Raw genomic sequence first — 23763 nt, 5'->3', positions numbered from 1 at the left:
AACTGTATTCCAGGATAACTAAGATTCGGCACTCTCACTCTACCGCTTGGGTTCGTTTCCCGGTCAGGGAACCACATCATCCAACTGTCGGCTGTCATACTATGGCGGCTGCATGCTTCTGTGATGCTGAAAGCTATGCCACCGATATTTCAAATACCAGCGGGGTCAACCATGGTGGACAAGTTTCAGTGGAGCTTCCAGACTAAGACAGACTAGGAAGAAGGACCTGGTCACCCACTTCTGAAAAAACTGGGCATGAAAACCCTACAAATAGCAGCAGATATAGCTGCTATATATGATATAGTGTCAGAAGATGAGAGGATGGTGGAAAAAGACCGGGCAGTTTCCACTCTGCTGTACGCAGGGTTGCTAGGAGTTGGAGTCGACTTGACAGCACTAACAACAATAAAAATATAGGCTCAGTTGACAAAGAAAAGTTCTTTACAAAGGAATTCTAGTTAATAAATATGAAGAAATGAGACAATTAGAAAATCAGCACTTTACAACCCTTAATGAAATCACTGGTTAAGGCAGCAATCATGGGTGATACGCTCATCTGATAAAAGATCAATGGAGAACTTTACAATGGGGAGATCAGATTATCACTATCTAAACCTACCGATTAATTACCAAAAGTGGATAATCAGATATTGTGTACCTCCTGTTGAGAAGCAATATGAACTATATTGCACCAATTATGAAGTATTCTTATCAAAAAAGCTGAACTTGAATCTAATCAAGCCTCTGGAGCAAACTTCCATTTATGGAAAATATAAGGCGACAGAAAGACATATTAAATGATACAAACAGACAAAAGAAACAAACAACAAATTCAGAATGTCGAACATTCCACAGGACACAGACTCAATTTCTACAATAAAACAATAACACAAAAAAAAATTGGGGAAGGGAAAGGAGACTGCTCTATATTAAAACAAACACAAAAACCAAATGTGATATAAGGACCTTGTTTAGATCCAGATTTTAACAAACCAACTAAAAAAAATCATTTTTAGACATTTGGGAAAATTTGACTATGGATTTGTTATTAGTTAATATCAAGGGAGAATTTTTTAGGCTTGATAATGGCTTTGTGATTATGTAAGAAGAACGTCCATATTTTTTAGACATGTATACTAAAATATATACCAGTCCAATAACATGGCATTTGCTTTAAAATATTTAAACAAAGGAAAAGGAAAAAAGGATATATAATGCAAACGTGGCAAAATCTTGATGATTATTAAATATGAGTTATGAGTACATGGAGGTTAACTGTACTACATATTGCGTCTCTATGTATGTTATAAAGTTTTTTCAATTAAAAAGAGTGGAGGTAATCACGACCCCCACAACCTGGGATATTTATGGCATCTTTCTTTCAAGGAGGACAAAATACTTTTACATTAGCAACAATAACAACAATAGTAGTTAACATTCAATAAACTTATTATGTGCCAGATACTCCAAGCACTTTATATGTATTAACTCATTTAATCCATCTTCCTTAGCTCTAGCTCTGAACCATCCACTGTCAAGTCTACTTGTTCAAGTTTAATTTACCTGGTATACTTGGTCTGTAGTACTGTTCTTTTTAACTCTGACTGTAACTGTTGTTCCATCTGGTAATGCTACTCTCAGCTCTACGTCGGACACACCATTGTAGTTCTGGGGGAAAAGACATAAAGAAAGAATTTACGACCCCGTACAATCTCACTTTCCTTGTAACATGCTAAACAACAACTTAAACGTGATAAAGTGAGTTCCAACGAAAAGCAGAAAAAAGACACACCTTAAGTGAATACATTTACAAGTCATAAAGCTGACTTTAGGTTGCAGCAGAAGTTAACGTTTAAGATGGACAGGGAAGAAAGATATATGTTGAAGCCAATGTGTTCACATTTCAAAACAGGAAGCTTGTGTGAAGCAGTCTAGGTCAAATATAGATGAGATTTTTGGCTTACTTCCAAACATTCAGAACTCACAAATGAGAAAAAAAAAAAACAAACAATTGAAAGCAGTAGTTTCAACAAATATTCTCTGGTTTTAAATGGTTATGCATGCTAAATTGGCTCAAGTAGGATCCTAAGTTCCTTTCTGAACCCTGAAATAATCATGACACTTTTGAAAGGAAAAATGAATGAAACTCAGGAATCTGAGTTAGTCTGCTGCCCAATTTTCTTCTAGCAAAGAGTAAACAATTCTTATCTTCCTTAATTCAAAAGAAATCCTTCTCTCTTATTGCTTTTGGTGATTAACACATTCCTCTAACAGATTTTTGACCTTATAATTTTTATTAGAGAGAAACAACTATTTAGGAATCAGTCCATCTTCATTTACTATTTTAAAAAAAAGTACCATCACCTAAAACCACCCTAAGCATTACTTTGTTATAAGCCCTTGTCTGCAAGAAACTTATAATCTAGTTTGGAAAATAACACATACATGCATAAAATAATTAGTAGATAACACACTATTTAATATAGTAGCATTACATATTCATTATTCTATTCAATTAACATTTATTGCTTGACATTGTAGTTAAGGGAAAATAAACTACACTTGACATTGTAGATAAGGCAATGGGAATATAAAGATGATCGAGACTTAGCTCTTGTTCTGGAGATCTAATGTACAGCATGGTGACCTTAGTTAACAATACTGTCTTATACACTTGAAATTTGCTAAGAAGGTAGATCCTAAGTGTTCTCAACACAAAAAGAAAGAAATAAAATGGTAATGAGGTGATGGATATGTTAATTAACTTGATTGTGGTGATCATTTCATAACATATACATATATCAAAATAGCAAATTGTACACTTCAAACATATACAATCCTATTTTTCAATTATATGCCAATAAAGCTGGAAAAAAATATTTCACTCTTACCTAGTAGCTCATACTCTAGTAAACTAAAAATATAAAGTGATAATCTGATTATATGTATTAAAAAATTAGAGAATAAGATAGCAACAAGGTGATAAGTGGTACTGACTACAAAAGTTCTTGGTGGATGAAAAATCGATGACTTGAGTATCAGGGAAGCCTTCAAAGAGAAGGTGGACTGAGCACTAGGTCTTGAAGGATATGCAGGGCACATAAGAAAAGGAAGCTGAGGGCCAGCCCAGTGGCACAGCGGTTAAGTTGGCACGTTCCACTTAGGCGGCCGGGAGGTGGCCGCTTCAGATCCTGGGTGCAGATATGGCACCACTTGGCAAGCCATGCTTAGTAGGCATCCCACATATAAAGTAGAGGAAGATGGGCACAGATGTTAGCTCAGGGCCAGTCTTCCTCAGCGAAAAGAGGAGGATTGGCAGCAGTTAGCTCAGGGCTAATCTTCCTCAAAAAGAAAAGAAGAAAGAAAAAAGAAAAAGAAAAGGAAGTTGAAAAAATAGTCATTTAGAGAATTTACGGCAATTCAATACATACTCGATATCTTTAATTTATTTTCCCCCACAAGGAGTCAAGAGGCAAATAGTCACTGGAGGGGGTATTCACCTACCTCATCTGATTCCGACAGGAATTCCTGCATGATGTCACTCTCACCAATGACTCGTATTGAGCACACTGTAGAAAACAAAGATAGAATCTGGCATGAGGCCCCAAAATCAAGAATATAAAATCATGGGGCAGGCCCGGTTGCACAGCAGTTAAGTTTGCACGTTCTGCTTTGGTGGCCCGGGGTTTGCTGGCTCGGACCCCGGGTGTGGACACAGCACTGCTTGGCAAGCCATGCTGTAGTAGGCATCCCACATATAAAGTAGAGGAAGATGGGCACAGATGTTAGCTCAGGGCCAGTCTTCCTCAGCAAAAAGAGGAGGAGTGGCAGCAGATGTTAGCTCAGGGCTAATCGTCCTCAAATAAATAAATAAATAAGAATATAAAGTCAAGAACATATCAAGGTTTAAGTGTAAATCACCAATAACGGGCAATGCTGAAGTAGTATGCCATCCCTGACATACGAGATTTTAAGGCACAACAAACATTCATTATAATATGAATTAGAACAGGAATAATAGGATGCATCAAAGATGTAGCCTGCTAAAAATATTAAACATACCCAAAGGAAGTCACCTCCAAAAAGAGAAAAGTTCAGTAAATCTAATTTTGCAGTCTTGTGTGAACTATTAACAAGCTAGACAACAGAGCAAGCGTGAGGTCAATTAGGAATAAACCAAACACAAAATGGAAATACAAAAGGAAAAATATCTATTTGGCCTAGGAACAGGCCAGTCAGAGAACCATAAGCATTTAAAGCCACTTTGGGAAAAAAAAGAGTAGATAATTAAGTATTAAGCTGAGCACATCTTCTTATCTCACTAACTTTAGCTTCCAAACAACAGCAGCCAAAAAGAAGAAAGAAAAGGGGGCTGGCCCAATGGCACAGTGGTTAAGTTTGTGTGCTCTGCTTCAGCAGTCCAGGGTTCACAGGTTCGGATCCCAGGCATGGACCTACACACTGCTCATCAAGCCACACCGTGGTGGTGTCCCACATACAAAATAGAGGAAGACTGGTGCAGAAGCTAGCTCAGTGACAACTTTCCTCAAGCAAAAAGAGGAGGATTGGCAACCAATGTTAGCCCAGGGCCAACCTTCCTCACCAAAAAAAGGAAAGACAGGAAGGAAGAAAAGCAGGCAGATAGGTAGCTAATTGTCTAAATCTAAGAAAGTTAATTTCCTGACACTCTCATGAGGATGGTAAATTATGCTAGTGATGTTACCTCATTTTATTTAAAAAAATTGTACCCTTTCTCATTTCCCAAGGGCTGTGTTTAGAGGCTATTTCATGTTGGAAAAAAGCTAAAAACAGATGAAGTTTCACTACTTGCTATGGGGGAAATGGTTTTTCTTCAGGGATAAGGGTAAAGTTTTAAAAAATTTCAACTAGGTCAATTAGTTCTTATACCAGGACACAAGAACACAAATTACTAAATATCACACAAGACCATTATTCTATTAAATTAGTATTTTAAAGAAAAGCCTAGTGCACAGCTAGCAAATTATATAACTCTATAATATGCGAAGCAAGGTCTCTTCTTTGAGCCACAAAATGAATTCTCTTATTCAGAAGATCTGTGTCATTTCCCCCTGCCTTTCTAGATAAAGAAACGTTTCAGCATCCACATCCACAGAATCCTAAAGTATTATCTGGAAGTGCTGAAATAACAAGTAAGTTTCAGTACTTCTCAGGACAAGGGGACTTTAGACTACCTACTCTCAGCAAACCTACCCATGGACACCTATAAGAGAAACAAGGAGTTTTCAAGTAGGATATGCCAGTGAACTAAGAATCATTTTAACAAAAATGTCTTAAATGCTGCCCACTTAGTTCCCAAATCAACTCAGCATGTCGATGAGTCCTTCTGTATGTGTTTGCTGCCAAACAATATAACCCTATAAATAAAGATCTTTAATGCATCAAAAACTAATTATGCGTCTTTCTACCACTGTTAAGTGCTCAGGGAGTCAATAAAATAAGCTATTTACCACTGTATTGGACATTTCAATCTTGGTTTCAAAGTTGAGATCATTCAACACCTACGGTCAGAGATTTGACTTACTTTCACTATTGAGTTTCGGGAAACTTCGCTATGCAGTTTAGGAGTTGCAGTATATACCTAGACCCTATGTTTACTCAAGATAGTAGTTTAATAGGTCGGCTTACCTTTTTCTAGGTATTCTTCCAACCCCCGACGTCGGGCATCTAATTGCTGTTCTGATAAAGAGAATGGCCACTTCCCTGGAAGACGGGGAAATGTAAAGTTGGCAAACTCTCTCTTCAGGTTCTGGTGTAGGATAGCAAACTCCCGGTACCGCTTGGAACACAGCTGCCTCCCTGCCATGTAAACATTGTATACCTGGTGAGGGGGAAGAACAAAAAAAAGCCTACTTACTCAAATAAATTACAGAATCATCTAAAGTCAGGCTCAGACGGATATTGGTTAGCTATATTCTGCTATGCACTTAGAGAATATGATCAAGGTCATTGTAAAAGAAGACTTACTTTTAATAAACATGCCAGAAATTGTATGTACAAAAGAGGGCTGCTCCCTTCAAGGGGCCCATGATCTTATTTTTGCTATTAAAATTACCTCTAACACACTGTTTAAAATATCTTCAAAGGCAATTATCAGCTTTAAAGAGTGGATTTTATTTTCAGAAAGTTTAAAGTCATTTGAAGCCAATGTGGTAAATCTATAGTGAATGAACAAGCAAGCAAATTTGCAGAGAGATGTAAAAGGCTAGGGTTGATTATAAAACAACGTGGCTGATATTTTTGTGTAGCCCAAAATTCCAAAGAGAAGTTCTAAAAATGATGTAAGCGATGGTGGCATTTTTGGATCAAACAGATCATTTTCACAAAAACTCCTTTCCTGAAGTGAGATATCCCTAGTTTTGTTCTTCTCCCTTCCATCATTAAAACAGGTTAACAAAACATTGAACAATAAATGTACTCTAAGGACTTCCTTGTAATAATAGTTAAAAATCCTCAGGAAGAAATGGGTAGAGATTTTTGCCTATTGTTCACAGATGCATGCCAAGCTCCTAGAGCAGGGCCTGGCACATAGAAGGCACTCGATAAATCTATGAAGAAGAAATAAATGCACGTATGTGCAATTCTTTAAAATGTGCCCTTATAAAGGAAAGTGGTACAATGCATAATACAAAAACATCAAGTAATCCAAGTTACTTTGTATTCTCAGAACACATCAAATAATGCACAGATGGAAAAATTAGCCCCAAATCACATTTACCTGCTGAGCAAAAATCATTCAGAATTTTAAATGTACACAAAACAGGTCATCTACTCATGTAATCAAGAGTTAATCACCGAGAATGTATAGACCAAAGAGATAATCACAGCGAAGCTCTGATTTAAGCTTCAAGCTCAAGAAGAATCTTTCCCATGTTTCTGTGATTTAGGAAGTATGAATTAAATGCAAAAATAAAATAATTTATTCATTCAAAACTCCTCTCCCACAACTCTCCTCCTATCATCCCTCTCCCAAATTAAAGCAAAGCCTCTAATCACTGTCAAACAGCCTCCACGGATGTGTGTGATCCTGATCAATGAGTTTTCTTCCTGTGATTATTGCTTAAATTTGTATCTGTAACGAATCACACATATTACCAAGTATTCCCATCACTGCCTTCCGAAGTACAAAACTATCCAAAGGAAAATGGTCTTCCCTCAGACAAGACCACATATTCTCTCTGCTGATGTTATAAATCAGCCCGAGTTCCTCAATCAAGGAAGGAAGGAAGGGAGGGAAAACTAGCTAGTGGCATTCTAGTTTCCAAGATATTCTCCAATGTCTTTTGCCAAGGAAAGAAGAGTAGGTCTTTGATAATGCACGGAAGACTATGACTGCATTTCCTCAGTGGTGATCAGTGGAGTGATCTCAAGTCCGATAAAGTATTTCCTAGGGTATAAAGAAGTCTAGAACTTGAGAGGCCCTTGTGACAATTTCAACAGAAACAAAAATTTATTCAACTTTCAGTTTCTTCATAACATGAGAAGAGTATCATCAATAACCTCTCACCCACCACTCCCCTTCTATTTAAATATGAAGTCAAAGGGAACTGAAATATAAATAGGATGCCTGGCGATTCAGTAATACTTTAATGCAAGTAGGAATGGCTTCCACGGGAGCCAAACCATTTTTAAACTAACTGTGCTTAGCAAATGAGAAACATACAAAAAGAGATCACAACAGAGACTGCTTTGTTCTTCACTTGTCCTTAAAATTAACCAAATCCATTAGTATTCATTTCCCTGGTTTGGACACACTCATTTGCAAAAAAAAAAAAAGACTGAATCACTTAATCCCTGCTGAAGTCTTCTGCCTAAAAATCATGAATGTCGATGGTCCATGAGAAACGATCATAGGCTCATTACAAATGAGAATATCCATCAAAAAATATACTTTCTGGACTTGGAGGGAACATAATCAAGTAAGAACTAAAGATAATACACAGGCAGGCAGTGCTTCCGGGATCTTTCCGTCTTAATTTAAACCCTCAGACTGGTTGGCTCATACATGGAATCAGCTGAAGTTAGTCTAGCTTGAGAGAGTACACTGAATTCAACGATTACTAGTCACTCTCTTTTCCAACTGACCATTTCCTACAACATGTCAAGTTGGAATGTTCAGACTGCAAAGCCAGCTGTCTGAGGGTAACAAGTTTCAGTCCTCTTAACAAGATACTCTTTGCTGAGTTAGACTTCAATAAGAGAAAAGGGATGAATTATGAGCAGGGAAAGTGTAAAACTTATCTTCATCAGTGATCTAATTTTGTCTCTCTGGATTCTAAAAGTCAAAGTTTCAAAATTAGGCTTCAAAATAATTTCTAAATATGTCAATGTTGAAAATCCATGCCATGCCTCTCTCTCTCTATCCTTATGACTTAGTTCTATGGAATGAATGCCAGAAGATGGTAACTGATAAATTCTTACAATGAGCACAAACGACTGTAGGGAAAGCAATTCTAGTAATATCTGGAATCTGCATGCAACAGCAAAAACCGAAATTCCAGATATCAGAGATCTTTGTTTTGTTGGTTCCTTAACCTCAACCTCCACATTTTTTAAGGCTTTTAAATAGTAATATCTTATTTTATGTAGGATCTGAATATTAAAATGTTCTCATTTTCTCAAACCTCTAGTAACTGACAGGAATTGTGCTACCGAACACACAGAAGATAATCTCCTTATACAGTGCAAAAGTGATTAGGAAAAAAGTGGAATGATAACATTTTGGTCATGGCAATATCATCCAAGTTCAGCTTCCAAATGTCAAATAGACATTGAACTGTTCACGCTATTGATCTGGATGAATCTTCAATGTACATTATGACCAACAAATTGTTTCCAATGCCACCCTACCATTTAATCTTATTCTTAGCTGAAAATTCATCTTTAAAAGGACATATTTTTTGCCATTCACAAGCTGCTTATAATAGCAAGAGGAGATAGAGCACTCTTAGTTGATTTCTAGGTGAAATCTGTGAGATCCTTAACTAAGATATTCTTCCCAAATGATGAAGTATTTAGGCTCCTTCCTGGAAAGAAAACAAGCATAAAGGCAACAATATGCTCTTGAATAACTTAGGTTTACTGTGTGTGCATATGCGTTTTCCCTAATGTTGGATACTAAATGGTCTCTATTACTTTTCTTTTTCCTTATTTGAACCACAGGTGTACAGAACTGGATTAATCACAATCCATGGTTCATAACACAGACTCATTACGGTGAGTTCTTTGTTTGGATATTTAACTAGTTATCTTTAATCTTGTAAAAAGTAAACTAAAAGCTAAGACCTTGACAATAACTTAATTTTTGCCAATGGAATGGGTGTGAAAAGATTACTGAGTTCTTTGTTTGGATATTTAACTAGTTATCTTTAATCTTGTAAAAAGTAAACTAAAAGCTAAGACCTTGACAATAACTTAATTTTTGCCAATGGAATGGGTGTGAAAAGATTACTCACTGTGGTCCTAATTTACATTTCTCTAACACTAATGATGTTGATCACCTCTTCATACATTTATTGGCTATGTGAGTGTCTTCTTCTGTAAAATACCTATTCATATGTTTTGCCCACTGCTATATTGAGTTTTTGTGCTTTTCTCATTGATTTCTAGAGTTCTTTATATGTTCTTGACATAGTCTTCTTCATTTATGTATACTATGAATATCTTCCAGTGTGTCATTTGCCTTCTCACTTTATTTAAAGTATCTTGATTTTTAAAAAGTTCTCAATTTTAAACAAGTCCAATTTATGAATATTTTTATAACAAGTGCCTTCTGTGTCTTAAGAAATTTTTTGCTATCCCCAGGATCTAAAAGCTATTCAACTACACTTTCTACTAAGAGCTTTTAATTTTTTATTTTGTTATTTAAGTTCTTAACCCAACTGGAATTGATTTTTCTATATGGTATGAAATAGAATTCCATCAGTATTTCTTTTAAAGCCAAGAACATTTAAAATCACGTTTTAATTAAATTACCCATAAATAAAAATATTCTGCTTTTACAGGACAGTCTGGGAACTTCTGGGTGGTCTGGAATTAACCTCCCACTGTAAACACCTAGAAAACTGAACACAATACAGGAAACAACTACTTTCAGAATTGGACGACAGGTAGACACAAACTGTGATCCCTGGGAAAAGGGAAACAAACAAGGTAAGCCCTACCACAACCTAGGCGTTCTGCCTAGAGGTAACTCCTGAATTGCAGCTCAGAGAGGGGCACCCAAACAGAGTTCAGCAACTTCAATGAGCTGAGGAGACAGAGACTGGAGTTCAAGAAGGCCAAAGCAGCCAGAATCTACAGGGAGCTTTAGAGAAAAAGCTCCAGAAATCTGCATAGGATCTCCTTGAATTTTGGCTGAATAACAATTCGAGGAAAGATCTATTACCAGAGTGAGCTGTAAAATGAACAATTCCTGGAGTTCAAAGAGGATCTGGAATAATTTGACTTCCCTCCAGCCAGAATAGAGACCTCCCTTGAAACTACATGGCATTCAGAAGAGAACTCAAAAAGGCCATGCTTTAGGAGTGGGGCTAAATTATTTCTAGAGTAAAAGCTACTCTAAACTCACCCTAAAAGATCTTAAAAACAAACCTCAAAAGGATCAAAGTAATGTAAGTAATTTAACTGCATGCCAGCAAAAATATCCAACACTCTTTAAAGGAATATAACAAAACCTAATATCCAATAGCATTAAATTCACAGTGTGTAAAATCCAATCGAAAATAACTTGACATACAAAGATGTACGAAAATCTGACCTATAACCAGGAGAAAATCAGTCAGTAGAAACAGACTGAGAAATGACAGAGACAAAAGAATTAGCAGACAAAGACATCATAGGCTGCTTCTGCTACTGTTTGGGATTTAGAAAACTGCAAGAACAGCAATCCCACTCCAGACATAACAGAGTTCCCACTCACTTGCAAGTCTTCTCCACGGGGTTCTTGTGTTCAACAAGAAAGACTAGGGGCAGGGCAGGAGATTAGAAATAGTCTCCTTGGTAACCTAGGCATGAGGGAGGTGATTGGCAATTGGTAGGTGACAAGACACAATGCCCCACCCACTGCCCCATGATCCTTCTCTTCTACTAAACAAAAGCCTTAAGCCCTTGGGGGATGGGCAGTAAACCCTCTCATTCAGAGGGCACAGGCAAAGATCTACTTCTTCTGGAGAAAGAGTAAAGCAAAAACCCTCTACTCCTAGGGAGAGGCAGGAAACCATCCTAGACCCAGATTCCTATACTGATACTAAGTAGAGGTTTGCTACAACTGGGGGAGAGAGAAGAAACTCCTTCCCAAGACTAACCACAGAGGTTGGCTGTGATAAGGTGGAAGGGCAGAAAAATGAAGAAAGCCTCACTCCCAAGACACAGGCACACAGACCCTGACTAAGATTGAGGCTGGATCAGACAACACAGAACCCTTCTAGCTCAAATCTAGCCCAACTAAAAAGCAAGGGTGGTCTACCAGTGGGGGGGGTAAGAGAGTGGAGAGAGAACCTGTCTATGGTACAGGCATGCAGTGGTGGCTAAAAGCTGACAGGGAGCGGAGAAGAGAACACTGAGAAAAACCCTCCAACTCCAGCACCCACTCTAAGCACAAGCCAGCCCACTGTTAGACAGATTTGAAGCCTATGGCACAATAGAGGTACTGATAGCCAAAACAAAACCCAAATCGAGTTTAACTGACTCAATCCCCTAATAGAAGAAGAGGCTTGCAAGTTTTCGGGTTCAAATACTATTTATTTCAGTCCCTACTGTTCCACACATGATGCCTGGCATTCAATCAAATATTACATGACAAAAAAAAAGCGCCCCACTTATATCAAGAGATAAAAGCAATCTCAGAGGGCTGGCCCAGTGGCACAGTGGTCAAAGTTCGCATGTTCCACTTCAGCAGCCTGGGGTTAGCCGGTTCGGATCGCGGGTGTGGACAGGGCACTGCTTGGCAAGCCATGCTGTGGCAGGCATCCCACATATAAAGTAGAGGAAGATGGGGATGGATGTGAGCTCATGGCCAGTCTTCCTCAGCAGAAAGAGGAGGACTGGCAGATGTTAGCTCAGGGCTAATCTTCCTCAAAGAAAAAAAGCAATCTCAGAGATACCCAGACGTTGAAACTATCAGAGGCTTTAAAATAATTATGATTAATATGTTAAAAGGTCCAATGAAAAAAGTAGACAACATGTGTCAACAGATGGGGAATTTCAGGAAATAGAAAACATTAAATGAAAATGATAGAAATAAAAGACATGATACCAGAGATGAAGAAGTTCTCTGATAGGCTCATCAGTAGACTAGACACAGCTGAAGAAACAATCAGTGAACTTGAACATAGGGTAATAAAATTAATCTAAACTAAAAGAAAAAGAGAAAAAAAACCAGAATAGAGCTTTCAAAAGCTGTAGGATAACATCAAACACTCTAACATACATATAATTGGAATCTCAGAAAGACAAGAGAAAAAGAACAGGGCTGAAGAAATATTTGATGACATACCGGCTCAGAATTTTTAAAAAATAATAAAATATATCAAACTACAGATCTATAAAATTTAGAAAACCCGAAGCAGAAGAAATACCAAGAAACACTCACCTAGACACATAAAAATTAAACTTTTGAAAACCAAAGATAAAGAGAAAACTTTGAAGGTAGCTAAAGGGGGTTAAAACATTACATAGAGAGGAATTAAAAACTAAAACAGGCAGCCTTCTCATCAGAAACTATGCAAGCCAGAAGACCAGAGTGACATCCTTCAAGGACTAAAAGAAAAAAAGCTATCAACCCAGAATTTTATACCCTGTAAAAATATCTTTCACACACAAGAGTGAAATAAAGACTTTTTCAGACCAACAAAAGCTAAGAGAATTCATTACCAGCAGATCTGTACTACAAGAATATTAATGGAAGTTCTTCAGGCAGAAGGAATGATACCAGATGGAAAATGGATTTACACAAAGGAATGAAGGACACCAGAAATGGTAAATATGTGGTTAAATATGAAAAGAACTCTTTTTTCATTTTTAATCTCTTTAATTGTTTAAAGTAAAGACAACAAAGTATCATGGAATTTATAACACATATAGAAGTAAAATGTATGACAACAAAAGCATAAAGGATAGGAGGAGGAAATTAAATATACTGTTGTAAAATTCTTATATATGAGAAGTAATATTGTATTATTTAAAAGTAATATTTATAAATTAAAGATATATACTGTAAACCTAGAACCACCACAAAGAAAATAAAACAACAAATTATATCTAATAACACAATAGTGGAGTAAGTGGGATAATTAAGAAATACTCTATTAATTGAAAAGAATTCAGGAAAGGGAGGAAAAAAGGAGTAAAAAACAGATGAGACATATACAACAAAGATTAAGATGGCAGATTTAAACATAACTATATCAATAATTATACTAAAAGTAAATAGTCTACGCACTCCAAATAAAAGACTGAGATTGCCAGATTGGATAAAAAAGCAAGACACAACTATATGCTGTCTCTAAGAAATCCAGGGACTGGACCAAGTGGTGTTGTGGTTAAGCTCGTGCGCTCTGCTTTGGTGGCCTGGGGTTCGTGGGTTCAGATCCCTGGTGCAGACCTACACACCGTTCATCAAGCCATGCTGTGGCTGCGTCCAACATACAAAATAGAGGAAGACTGCCACAAATGTTGGCTCAGTAACAATTTTCCTCAAGCAAAAAGAGGAAGATTAGCAACACATGTTAGCTCAGGGCCAATCTTCCTCATCAAATAATGAAAAACACAAAAAAAAGAAATCCCATTTAAGTATAACTATATAGATAGGTTAAAAGTAAAAGGAGGGAAAAAATATCCAATGAAAACAATAATCAAAAGAAAGCTGAAGTTGCTGTTAGCGGCAATATGTTAATGTCAAAGAAAGACTTCAGAACAAAGAATACTAAAAGGGATAAAGAGAGATATTTCGTAACGTTAAATTGGTCAATTCATCAAGAAAACAAAAGAGCTTCATTGTACATAAAGAAAAAACTGATAGAATTGATGATTCTGCTTCAGGTATTACTGTATAAACCCCCTATAGACCACCCCTCCCAGTGATAACAACTAGAAACTCTGGAGACAATACAAAACTAGTTACCTGAGGATACCGAATAGTACATTAAAAGCAGGCAGATTGTAGAAGAGAGTCAAAAGATGAAGCACCGCACACAGTGGGGGAGTTTCCTGCTTTTAGGGGGCTTTGCCCTGATAGTGGGCATCAGTCACAAAGCAGCATAACCAAAGCAACTAAAACTTGGATAGAAACCCTGACATCTTTCTAGCTGGAGGAAAGAGAGAAAGGATTCTGGGCAACCGAAGCTGCCACCAGAATGACTTGAGAATTCCAGAGGAGAGAGAACCAGAGAAGGTGATGTCTTAATTCTGTGAATGAACGCCACATATATCTCAGGTTGATCCCTCCCTGAATTATATATATGCAGGTCAGACTCAAAGTAGCACAGCAAAGGCTGAAAGAATTGAGCTGAGACTTGAAATACAACCCACAGAAGGTGATACAGCTTATAGTTAACTGCCAGGTCAAACAAAAGCATCAACATTCCTCAAAGGAATACCACAGAATCCAGAGTCTACACAATGTAACATTTACAACATCCAGGATACAACCCAAAATTACTCATGTACAAAGAACCAGGAGACTATGACCCATTCTCAAGGGAAAAAGACATCAAACAGAGGCCAACTTCAAAATGATGTAAATATTAACATGTTCAGACATATCATCAATGGATCAGAATAAAGTATAGAAATAGAACCACACATATATGTTCGATTGATTTTCAACAGTACTGCCAAGGTATTTCAGTGGGGAAAGGATATTCTTCTCAACACAGGTTGCTGAAACAACTGGATATCCTTATGGGGAAAAAAAGAACCTTGACCCTTACATCAGATAATATACAAAAAACAACTCAAAATGGATCACAGACCTAAAAATCAGAGTGAAAACTATGGTGCAGCCACTCTGGAAAACAGTTTGGCAATTCCTCAAAAGGTTAAACATAAGAGCTATGATATGACCCACCAATTCCACTCCTAGGTATGTATTCAAGAGAAATGAAAACATATATCCACATAAAAACTTGTACACACATGCTCCTAACAGTATTATTCATAATAGCCAAAAAGCAGAAACAACCCAAATGTCCATAATTGAAGAACAGATAAATTAAATGTGGTGTATCCATACAACGGAATGTTATCTGGCTGATACATGTTACAACATGGAGAAACCTTGAAAACACATATGATTTTATTTACATGAAATGTACAGAACAGGCAAATCTACAGAGAAAGAAAGTAAATTAGCAGCTACCTAGGGCTGGACAAGGGAGGTTTGGAGGAGGATGGCTATAGTGTAAGGGGTTTCTTTTTCTCTTTTGTTTTTTTTGAGGAAGATTCGCCCTGAGCTAACTGCTGCCAATGCTCCTCTTTTCGCTGAGGAAGACTGGCCCGGAGCCAACATCTGTGCCCATCTTCCTCTACTTTATACGTGGGACACCTACCACAGTATGGCGTGCCAAGCAGTGCCATGTCTGCAGCCAGGATCCGAAACAGCGAACCCCGGGCCTCCAAAGCGGAACATGCGCACTTAACCACCGCGCCACCGGGCCAGCCCCACGGGTTTCTTTTTGAGGTGATGAAAATGTTCTACAATTGACTGTGGTGATGGTTGCAGAACTTTGTGTACATACTAAGAACCACTGAATTGTATACTTTAAATGGGTGAATTTATGGTATGTGAATCATACCTCAATAAGGTTATTACAAAAACAGAGAGTTTAAAAATACAAAACTTTTACAAGAAAATATAAAATATTTGTGTTCTTGGGTTAGGCAGATTTCTTAGAACACAAATAGCATTATCCATAAATGAAAAAAACTGACAAACTGGACTTCACCAAAATTCAAAACTTCTGCTCTTTGAAAGACACTTTTAAAAATAAAATAAAAAGGCAAGCTACAGACGAGGAGAAATATTTTACAAAACATCTATCTGATAAAGGACTTATACCCAGAATACATAAAGAACTCTCACAATAAAGTAATAATAAGACAAACCACCCAGTTCTTAAAATGGGCAAAAGAGCTGAACAGATACTTCACCAATAAAGATATAAGAATGGTCATTTTAAGCACATGAAAATAAACTCATCATCATGAGACATTAGGCAAATGCAAATTAAAACCAGAGTGAGATACTACTATACCCACTGGAGTGGCTAGACTTTAAAAACCTGAAAATATCAAGTGCTCAAAAGGTTATGGAGCAACTGGAACTCTCTACTGCAGATGAGAATGCAAAAAATGGCACAGCCTCTTTGGGAAACAGTTTGACAATTTTTTATAAGGTTAAACTTACACGTACCATATGACCCTGCAATTCTACTTCTAGCTACGTATGTACTCAAGAGGAAAGAAAACCTAAGTCTACATAATGACCTGGACATTAATGTTATTTCATGGCAGCTTTAGTCATAATAGCCCAAAACTGGAAGCAACTCAAACATGCAACAATAAGTGAATGGATAAACAAATTCTAGTAAATCCATCCAATGGAATACTATCAGCAATTAAAAAGGAACGAGCTACTGACATATGCAACAACACATATCAATCTTAAAAGGACTATACTAAGTGAACAAAGCCAGACCCAAAAGACTACATATTGTATGATTCCATTTATTTGACATTCTAGAAAAGGCAAAAGCAGTGACAGAAAGATGATCAGAGGTTGAAAAGGGTGGTGGAAGGGGGAGAGGACTGACTGCAAAGGGGCATGAGGGAACTTTTTGGGGCAATGAAAATGTTCTATATCCTGATTGTGGTGGTGGTGGTGGTAATTAGGTGATTATAAAACTGTACATTTATCAAAACTCATGAAACTGGACATTTAACATGGGTGAATGTTAATGTGGGTAAATTATGCTCAATAAAGTTGGTTTTTTTAAAAAGGCAATTAGTGGTTTCACTCCTTTTCTGAAGTCTACAGAGGTTCCCAAGGTCTTAGGTAATTCCCAAAAGGCCTCAGCATCCAGTCTGCTCTACTTTTAGGACCTGACCTTGATTTCTACTTCTCACATGATTTATGATTCAAAGCATAGCAGCTTTGAAAGATAAAACTAAATTTTGTGCATATAGTTCTGAGAATACATGGATCAGGTTGACATAAAACCTATGTGCTATCATCTCCAGCTAAATTACAGATGCAGTCAAACATTATTTGATCCTTCTGGAACTTTTCTGGCTTCCCTGCTTGCTTTTCTCATCTCCCCACTAAAAAGAATTTACCATAAATATCCAGTGGCTCACTCCTATACAGAGGACAAATCTCAGTTTCAGAGACTGCAACTTTAGTCAGCAAGTCAGCTTTAAACATATGTAGTCAGTTTGCCAATATCTACAATTTCCACAAATTCAAATAATGAATTTCTCATTATAGCAACACTCCCAAAATAATCAAAGGCAAATAAAGCAAACTGCAACCAAGAGAAAAATTAAGTAAACTGGGCTATCAGTGGCAATTAGGTTTTGAAGAAAAAACAAAGGCATTCAGGAAAGGAGCTGGCACATATCACCCAGAACTCAAGATGGGCTTTCCTGCATATCCACAATAGCAACAGATTGGAAATAAATAAAGTAGCTCATGTGAAGTGCATTCAGAATATAATTAGGACTTTGGGAAAAACCAGAGTTAATCATTCACACAGATATCTCCAAAGAAAATGAAAAAGAACAAGATGTGGAGAAGAGTGTTAGGGCACTTGTAGGTTCTGACATAAACAAACTGTATTACCGAAACATTTTGGAAGACACCACCTTTTAAAGTTAATCTTGCTCTATAGCACTACAGAGTCAACAGTTAAGTGAGACTGCTATTAGCAAAGGGATATGGCAACCAATAAAAGAACAAGCAAAACAAACTCACACACATTTACAACAGACAAGAATGCAAACTTAAAACTGTCTGGAAATAAAATGGAATTTTACTTAAGCAATAGGACTCTTCATTACTATGGTTCACCCCCTGCAATAAATCAGGGTCAGTGTCTTGTATTTATGTGTGAACCCACTGTCTACTGGGAGGTAGACAAGCTGACCTAGGTTGCAGTCACTTACTCTAGTGCTCTAATATATATCATAGATGATACGACTGGGGGAAACAAAAGCTGGATGTTTGAGGATTGAGTTGGGCTGACACTCACCACAAACTTCTCACCATTCTGCTCCACATGTTTGTATGTGGGGACCGATATGGGCACTGCTTGCTTTTCTGTGTAATCATAAAATGATTGTCCCAACGAGTCGTCACTGGGATCTAGGTTATCTGCCTCATGAGGAGGCACAGATAACACTGTCAAGATCAATTCCTTCTCGCCTGCTCGGATCAGGTCCACCACCTGCTTGTGTGTCGCCCCCTCAACATTCACGCCGTTCCTAAGGGGAAAAAGGGAAAAAGACAATCCCATAAACCAGAAGGGTCCAAACACCTTATATCTCCACCCTCCTGCCCCCACTCCAGTGTCACACAGTATGAACCATAAAATCAAAAGATTAATTTGGTTCCAGAAACGCTGTTTACGTTTTTATAGATCATAAAGTGAAAAAGTGCTTGTGAACTTATGGCAGGGGGAAAAAATGGAAACAGGTGAGAGGACCTACCCTTCCTCTATGCTAGAATCCCACACACAGCTTCAGGAAAACACATGGGAAGGAGGGTGAAGCTGAGGAGGAAACAAAGCTTGTAAAGCGAAATAGTCCAACTTCCTCATCCTAACTACGCAGGTATACAATACAATCAAAGTGACTTTTAACAATCTTGCCATTTGAATGGTACTTTCCGTCCTTTTTAAACCCCCCACAAATTCTGTTAAAAGAAATTGTTCACCAAAAGCATTCCCTTAATTTGTAAAGACTCCAAAAGTATGACTTAAAATAATTCTTCTACATTTATATCTGATTTCTCCCCATATCTTCAAATAAGTCAACTGAATTTTCCTTTATACCAAGTTTCATCACCTTGAGAGTTAAATGGTATATATCTTCATACACACTAGTTTCTTCCTTCACTGTTTTTAAAAAAGCAAAGAAACAACCTTTCTAAAATTTCATTATCTGACCCAACTTCCTTTGTTCTCCCAATCACTCCAATTAATCTCTCTTAGGATTCTATCTACTTTTTTCCTGCTCTGTGCCATCTCACTTAAAGCTTGGTGCAATCAATTCATAATAAAAAATGTACATCTAAGGTTATATAACAAATCAACCTACTCATTCTTCCTGTTCCACTGTGTATAAAAAAGGCTGAAACTAGGAAAAGTACAACGTTTGAAAGAACAATAATTTTGTCTAGAAAGATGCTGAGTGTCACAAAACTCACTCAGCAAACCGAACTACCTTTCCAGAATGCTGACCTTGCCTGCTGTCTCAGCAAAAACCACTAGGCTGCTAGCTGACCTGGAGGTTCCCCTCCATGGCTATCCCAAGACAGTTAGGAAATAGACACCTGGCTCTTAGTCAATTTGATAAAAGCTTATCTACCCTTTAAACTCTTTTTTAGTCCTGTTCCAAACCATTAGGGTTTTTCCTTCCTGAAAATGATGCTAAGTTTAGTAACAAGCCTTTTCAGTCACTGGAATTGTCCCTGTCAGAGTCTGGTATCTGAAACATCCATTTATATAAACAGAACAGGCAGGAGATCACCCAGCTAGCCTCTTCCTTATTTTGGGTTTAATAATACAGCCAACAAATTCAGCACTCTTGACATTTCACAACCTAAAATCTAACTTATACACACACAAAAAATCAGTAATTTTACAATTGGCTAGCTGTAGAAGAAAACCGACCCCCTTCCACTCATGGAAATTGGGGCTTTTAAAATTCAGATCAGGTCAGACTAGTGATCAGAAAAAAATGGCAAACTCTTTGATCACAGAGCAGGATGGTAAAACAGAAAGAAATGGGCTTTGGAGCTAAATCTGTAAGAATTCAAATCCTGGCTCTGCTTTTTAGTACCAGAATTTGTCTTGATCAAGTTATTTAACCTTTCTTAGTGTTGTTTTCCACAGCTGTAAAATGGGGAGAGTAATAAGTCTCTAACAGGGTTGTTGTGAGGATTAATGTAAGAAAACATGTAACTTGCCAAGAACAATGCCTGAACACTTGCACATATAACAAGTTATAACAAGGAAAGAAGTACTATGTATCTGTTGGTTATGAAGAAATTTTGGTTAAAGAAGAAATGGGAACCTAAAGTTGGGGACTGGCAAAGGATTTCATCTACATCTTTGGCCTTATTAGTAGTTCTGAGAAAATGTTTTGATAGTAGAAGAAATAAAATTGAAAAAGCAAAAATTAAAAATCAATGTAGAGAATTTCATCTATCCTTAGGAATCTTAGCTTACACACAAATATCTTTAATTTTTTTTTTAACAAAGTGGGGAAAACTAACACTTTAGAGACTGAACAAAACATCCTGGATACTCAAACAAGATTTTATGCTGGTACAATCAATTTTAAGAGATGCCATTTGTGAAAAACGTTTAAGAACTGATGCTCAAATCTTACTTTACAGCTCCCTAATTTTTTTTCCTTTAAAGGATTTTTAATCCAGGGTACTCTGTCAATAGGCTTAGGGGTCAGTGAACACCTACAGTATTTGTATGTAAAACTGTATTTGTGTGCATATATGCATGTTTGTTTTCTGGGGAGAGGGTCCACAGCTTTCATCAGCTTCAAAAAGGAGTATGTAATCTCCAGAGAAGTTAAAAACTATTACTTTCAATGCACACCTCCACTCATATGGTTTTCATTCAGTGTATTCAGTGTGTTAGTGTATCAGTTAGAACACACTGCTCCTTGGGTCACTCACAGAAACAAGCCCTGAAAATCGTCACAGAGAAACTTAAGTGAGGCTTACTCCAAGAGCAGCCAGGGAGCAAGGGAGCTTGCTTAGGTTTCACTTCTTTACTAGTAAGACCAAGCTTCCAACTGGCTATCATTCCAAAAAGCTCTTTAAAAAGACAGGAAAGAACTACCAGTATCACATCCTAAATATACTTGCTAATATTTATTTGGTTCAAATATAGAAGGAACACTATACATTCCACAATTTAATACAAAGCTGGAAATTCCTTCATTCTTCAGAGAACAAAATGAGGTCAGTAAAAACTCCAGGATGCCTGATTTCCAAAAGGGCCCTCCCTCCTCAAGAATTAAGAGGCCTTCACAAAAATGTTTATATGATATCCTCTTTTCCGCAAGAATGCTACTGCAATAGGCTCGAATTAGGTGTGGCCCACTTTGGACAAATTCTGAAGACAAAAATGAATGTAAAGCATAAATTCTGAAATAAAGGGAACTTAAGCAGTACAGACTTCTGGTTCAAAGCACGGGTCTGGAGTCAGACAGACCTGAGTTTGAATACCAATTAACAGATGAGACATTAGGTAAATTATTCAATCTCACTAAGCCTCAATTTCCTAATTCATAAAATGGGGCTAATAATACCTATACCTACAGAGCTGTGAGAACTAAAATGAAATAAAGCTCTGGACATGGTAACCACTCAATAAATGGCAGCTATTCACGTGATAGTGTTTGTAGCAGTTGGGCAAGCAGGTTGGTACTATTTTGGCCTCCTGATGATGTAAACCCTTTCTACCACCAATTTTCCTTGCCTTTCTTCCGTCTTTTTAACATAATCTAACTGGAATTCACTTGAAAACAAATGTTTGAGCTCTCAACCAATGATAATGGAGATCACAACACAGTCACCTTCATAAGACCACTGCATCAGAGAACCACTAAGTCCCACGCCACACAAAAGTAACTACTGCCCAGTAGGTTCTACTCATCCATGCTTTTTCCACAAACAAAGGTAGTAGCTTAAACACACTACCAAAATTTGTCAACAGATATGTGGTTAAACATACAGCAAAATGTTATAGAATCTAGGTGGTAGGTATGTAGGTATCCACTGTGCAGTTCCTTCAACTGTTCTGTATGTTTGAAATTTTTCATAATAAAATGGGGGGAGAAGGTTACCAAAAAAGTCCACAATCCACAAGTAAGAGCAAAATTCTGTTTCCTTTGGCAACTAGATGATACCCAACTTACTTTATGTGTTCAGCATTGTAAAGATACACTGGATAACTTTAATAAAGTTCTCCTCATTTTTTACATGAGACCAAAATTTGGCCCCATCAGAGAGGCCTTTAGTTGGCTAATGAGAGTGGTTTTAGATAAAACTTTTATTCAACTAAACTTAGCCAGCTGGGGAAACTGCAAAGCTAACAAACACACCCAGAAGCAGGAAAAAAGCTCTAAATAGTCAGGATTTGTATATGACTTGTGAAGGAAGCTATACATAATGAAACTCAATATGGACAGAAATATGACAGAGCCAATCACTATATGGACCACAGGAAGGAGCCATTCTGTGTTAAACAGAATATCATTTTGAACCCCTTTGACATGCAAGAAAGTAATTAAAGGGCCATTAATCCTTCACAGGCAGCCTATAAAAAGTAGACAACAAATTCCTATAACTGCAAGCAATAAGATATACTTTTCAATTTTGTAGATTAAGACACAATGGCTACATGTCCACAAGAACAGTTAAAATATAAAAGAGTGACAAAACCAAATTTTGCCAAGGATGTAGAAGAACTAGAATTCTCATACACTCCTGATGGGAGCACAAAACAAAAACAATGTAGCAGCTTCTTATAACATTAAACATACAATTACTATATGACCTAATAATTCCACTCCTAGGTATTTACCCAAGAGAACGGAAAAGATGCCCATGCAAACAACTGTAGTTGAATGTTCACTGAAGCTTTATTCATAATGATCCAAAACTGAAAAGAGCCAAATGTTTATCAAAAGGTGAACAGATAAACAAATTGTGGCATATTCACACAGTGGAGTGTTACTCAGCAAGAAAAAGGACCAAACTAGTGATATCCACAAGAACACGGATGAATCTCAAAAACACACTGAGTAAAAGAAGTGAGACAGAAAAGAGTCTGACTGATTCCATTTATCTGAAGTTTCAAAATAGGTGAAACTATTCTATAGTGGTAGAAATCAGATCAGCGGTTGACTGTAGGGGATTGGGAGAGAAAGGAGAGGATGAGTACTGAATGCAAAGGAACACAAAGCAGCATTCTGAAATAACTGGAGTATTCTACATCTTGATTGGGGGGGTGGTTAAATGGGTCTATACATTTGTCAAAACTCAAACTCGACACTTAAAATGTGTGCATTTGACTGTATGTAAATTAAACTTCAATAAAGTTGATTTAAAATAAAAATAATTATATAATATCTTCATTTATAAATGTGAAATAGTAGTTCATCATCAGCATGAAACATAAGCCCTATTCCACTTTTAGATTACTTTGAACTTTTTTGCTAATATCAACAATGTTGTTATGAAGATCCTAGTAGATGAATCTCTACACATAGCTGCAGCAAGAAATTGTTTAATGGATAAAACACATCCTTTTTCCTTTAACTCTCATATCTTCATGGAAAATAAGCTAAATCTTCAATACTTCCAAATCTTACAAGCCTATTTCATGGAAGTAATGAAGAGAAAATTAAGCCAGAGGTAGTTTTACCCCTACTACTGCTTTGGCTTTTTGCCTAATCTCCCATAAACAACAGACACAT

General features: G+C 37.1%; 1 protein-coding gene across 5 annotated transcripts in view; it reads right to left on the bottom strand.

The window, feature by feature from the left end:
- SNX27 (sorting nexin 27) overlaps positions 1-23763 on the bottom strand; it is a 67250-nt gene that overhangs the window by 22059 nt on the left and 21428 nt on the right. For 4 of the 5 annotated variants that reach the window (XR_001402420.3, XM_014868200.3, XM_044757648.2 and 1 more), the window contains exons 2-5: positions 18288-18519; positions 5668-5860; positions 3505-3569; positions 1564-1668 (exon numbers count right to left, since the gene is read on the bottom strand). Coding sequence is in view for 4 of the 5 variants with exons in the window: in XM_014868200.3 (XP_014723686.1) it covers positions 1564-1668; positions 3505-3569; positions 5668-5860; positions 18288-18519 (595 nt within the window). In the remaining variant the exon portion in view is untranslated. The remainder of the gene's footprint in view (positions 1-1563; positions 1669-3504; positions 3570-5667; positions 5861-18287; positions 18520-23763) is intronic. The other variant, XM_070496914.1, reaches the window with a different exon arrangement.

Source organism: Equus asinus, chromosome 25, assembly GCF_041296235.1.
Source record: "Equus asinus isolate D_3611 breed Donkey chromosome 25, EquAss-T2T_v2, whole genome shotgun sequence".
In the NCBI taxonomy this organism is placed as follows: Eukaryota; Metazoa; Chordata; class Mammalia; order Perissodactyla; family Equidae; genus Equus; species Equus asinus.
The sequence above is the reverse complement of the archived record's forward strand: the minus strand, read 5'-3'. Positions and strand labels throughout refer to the sequence as shown.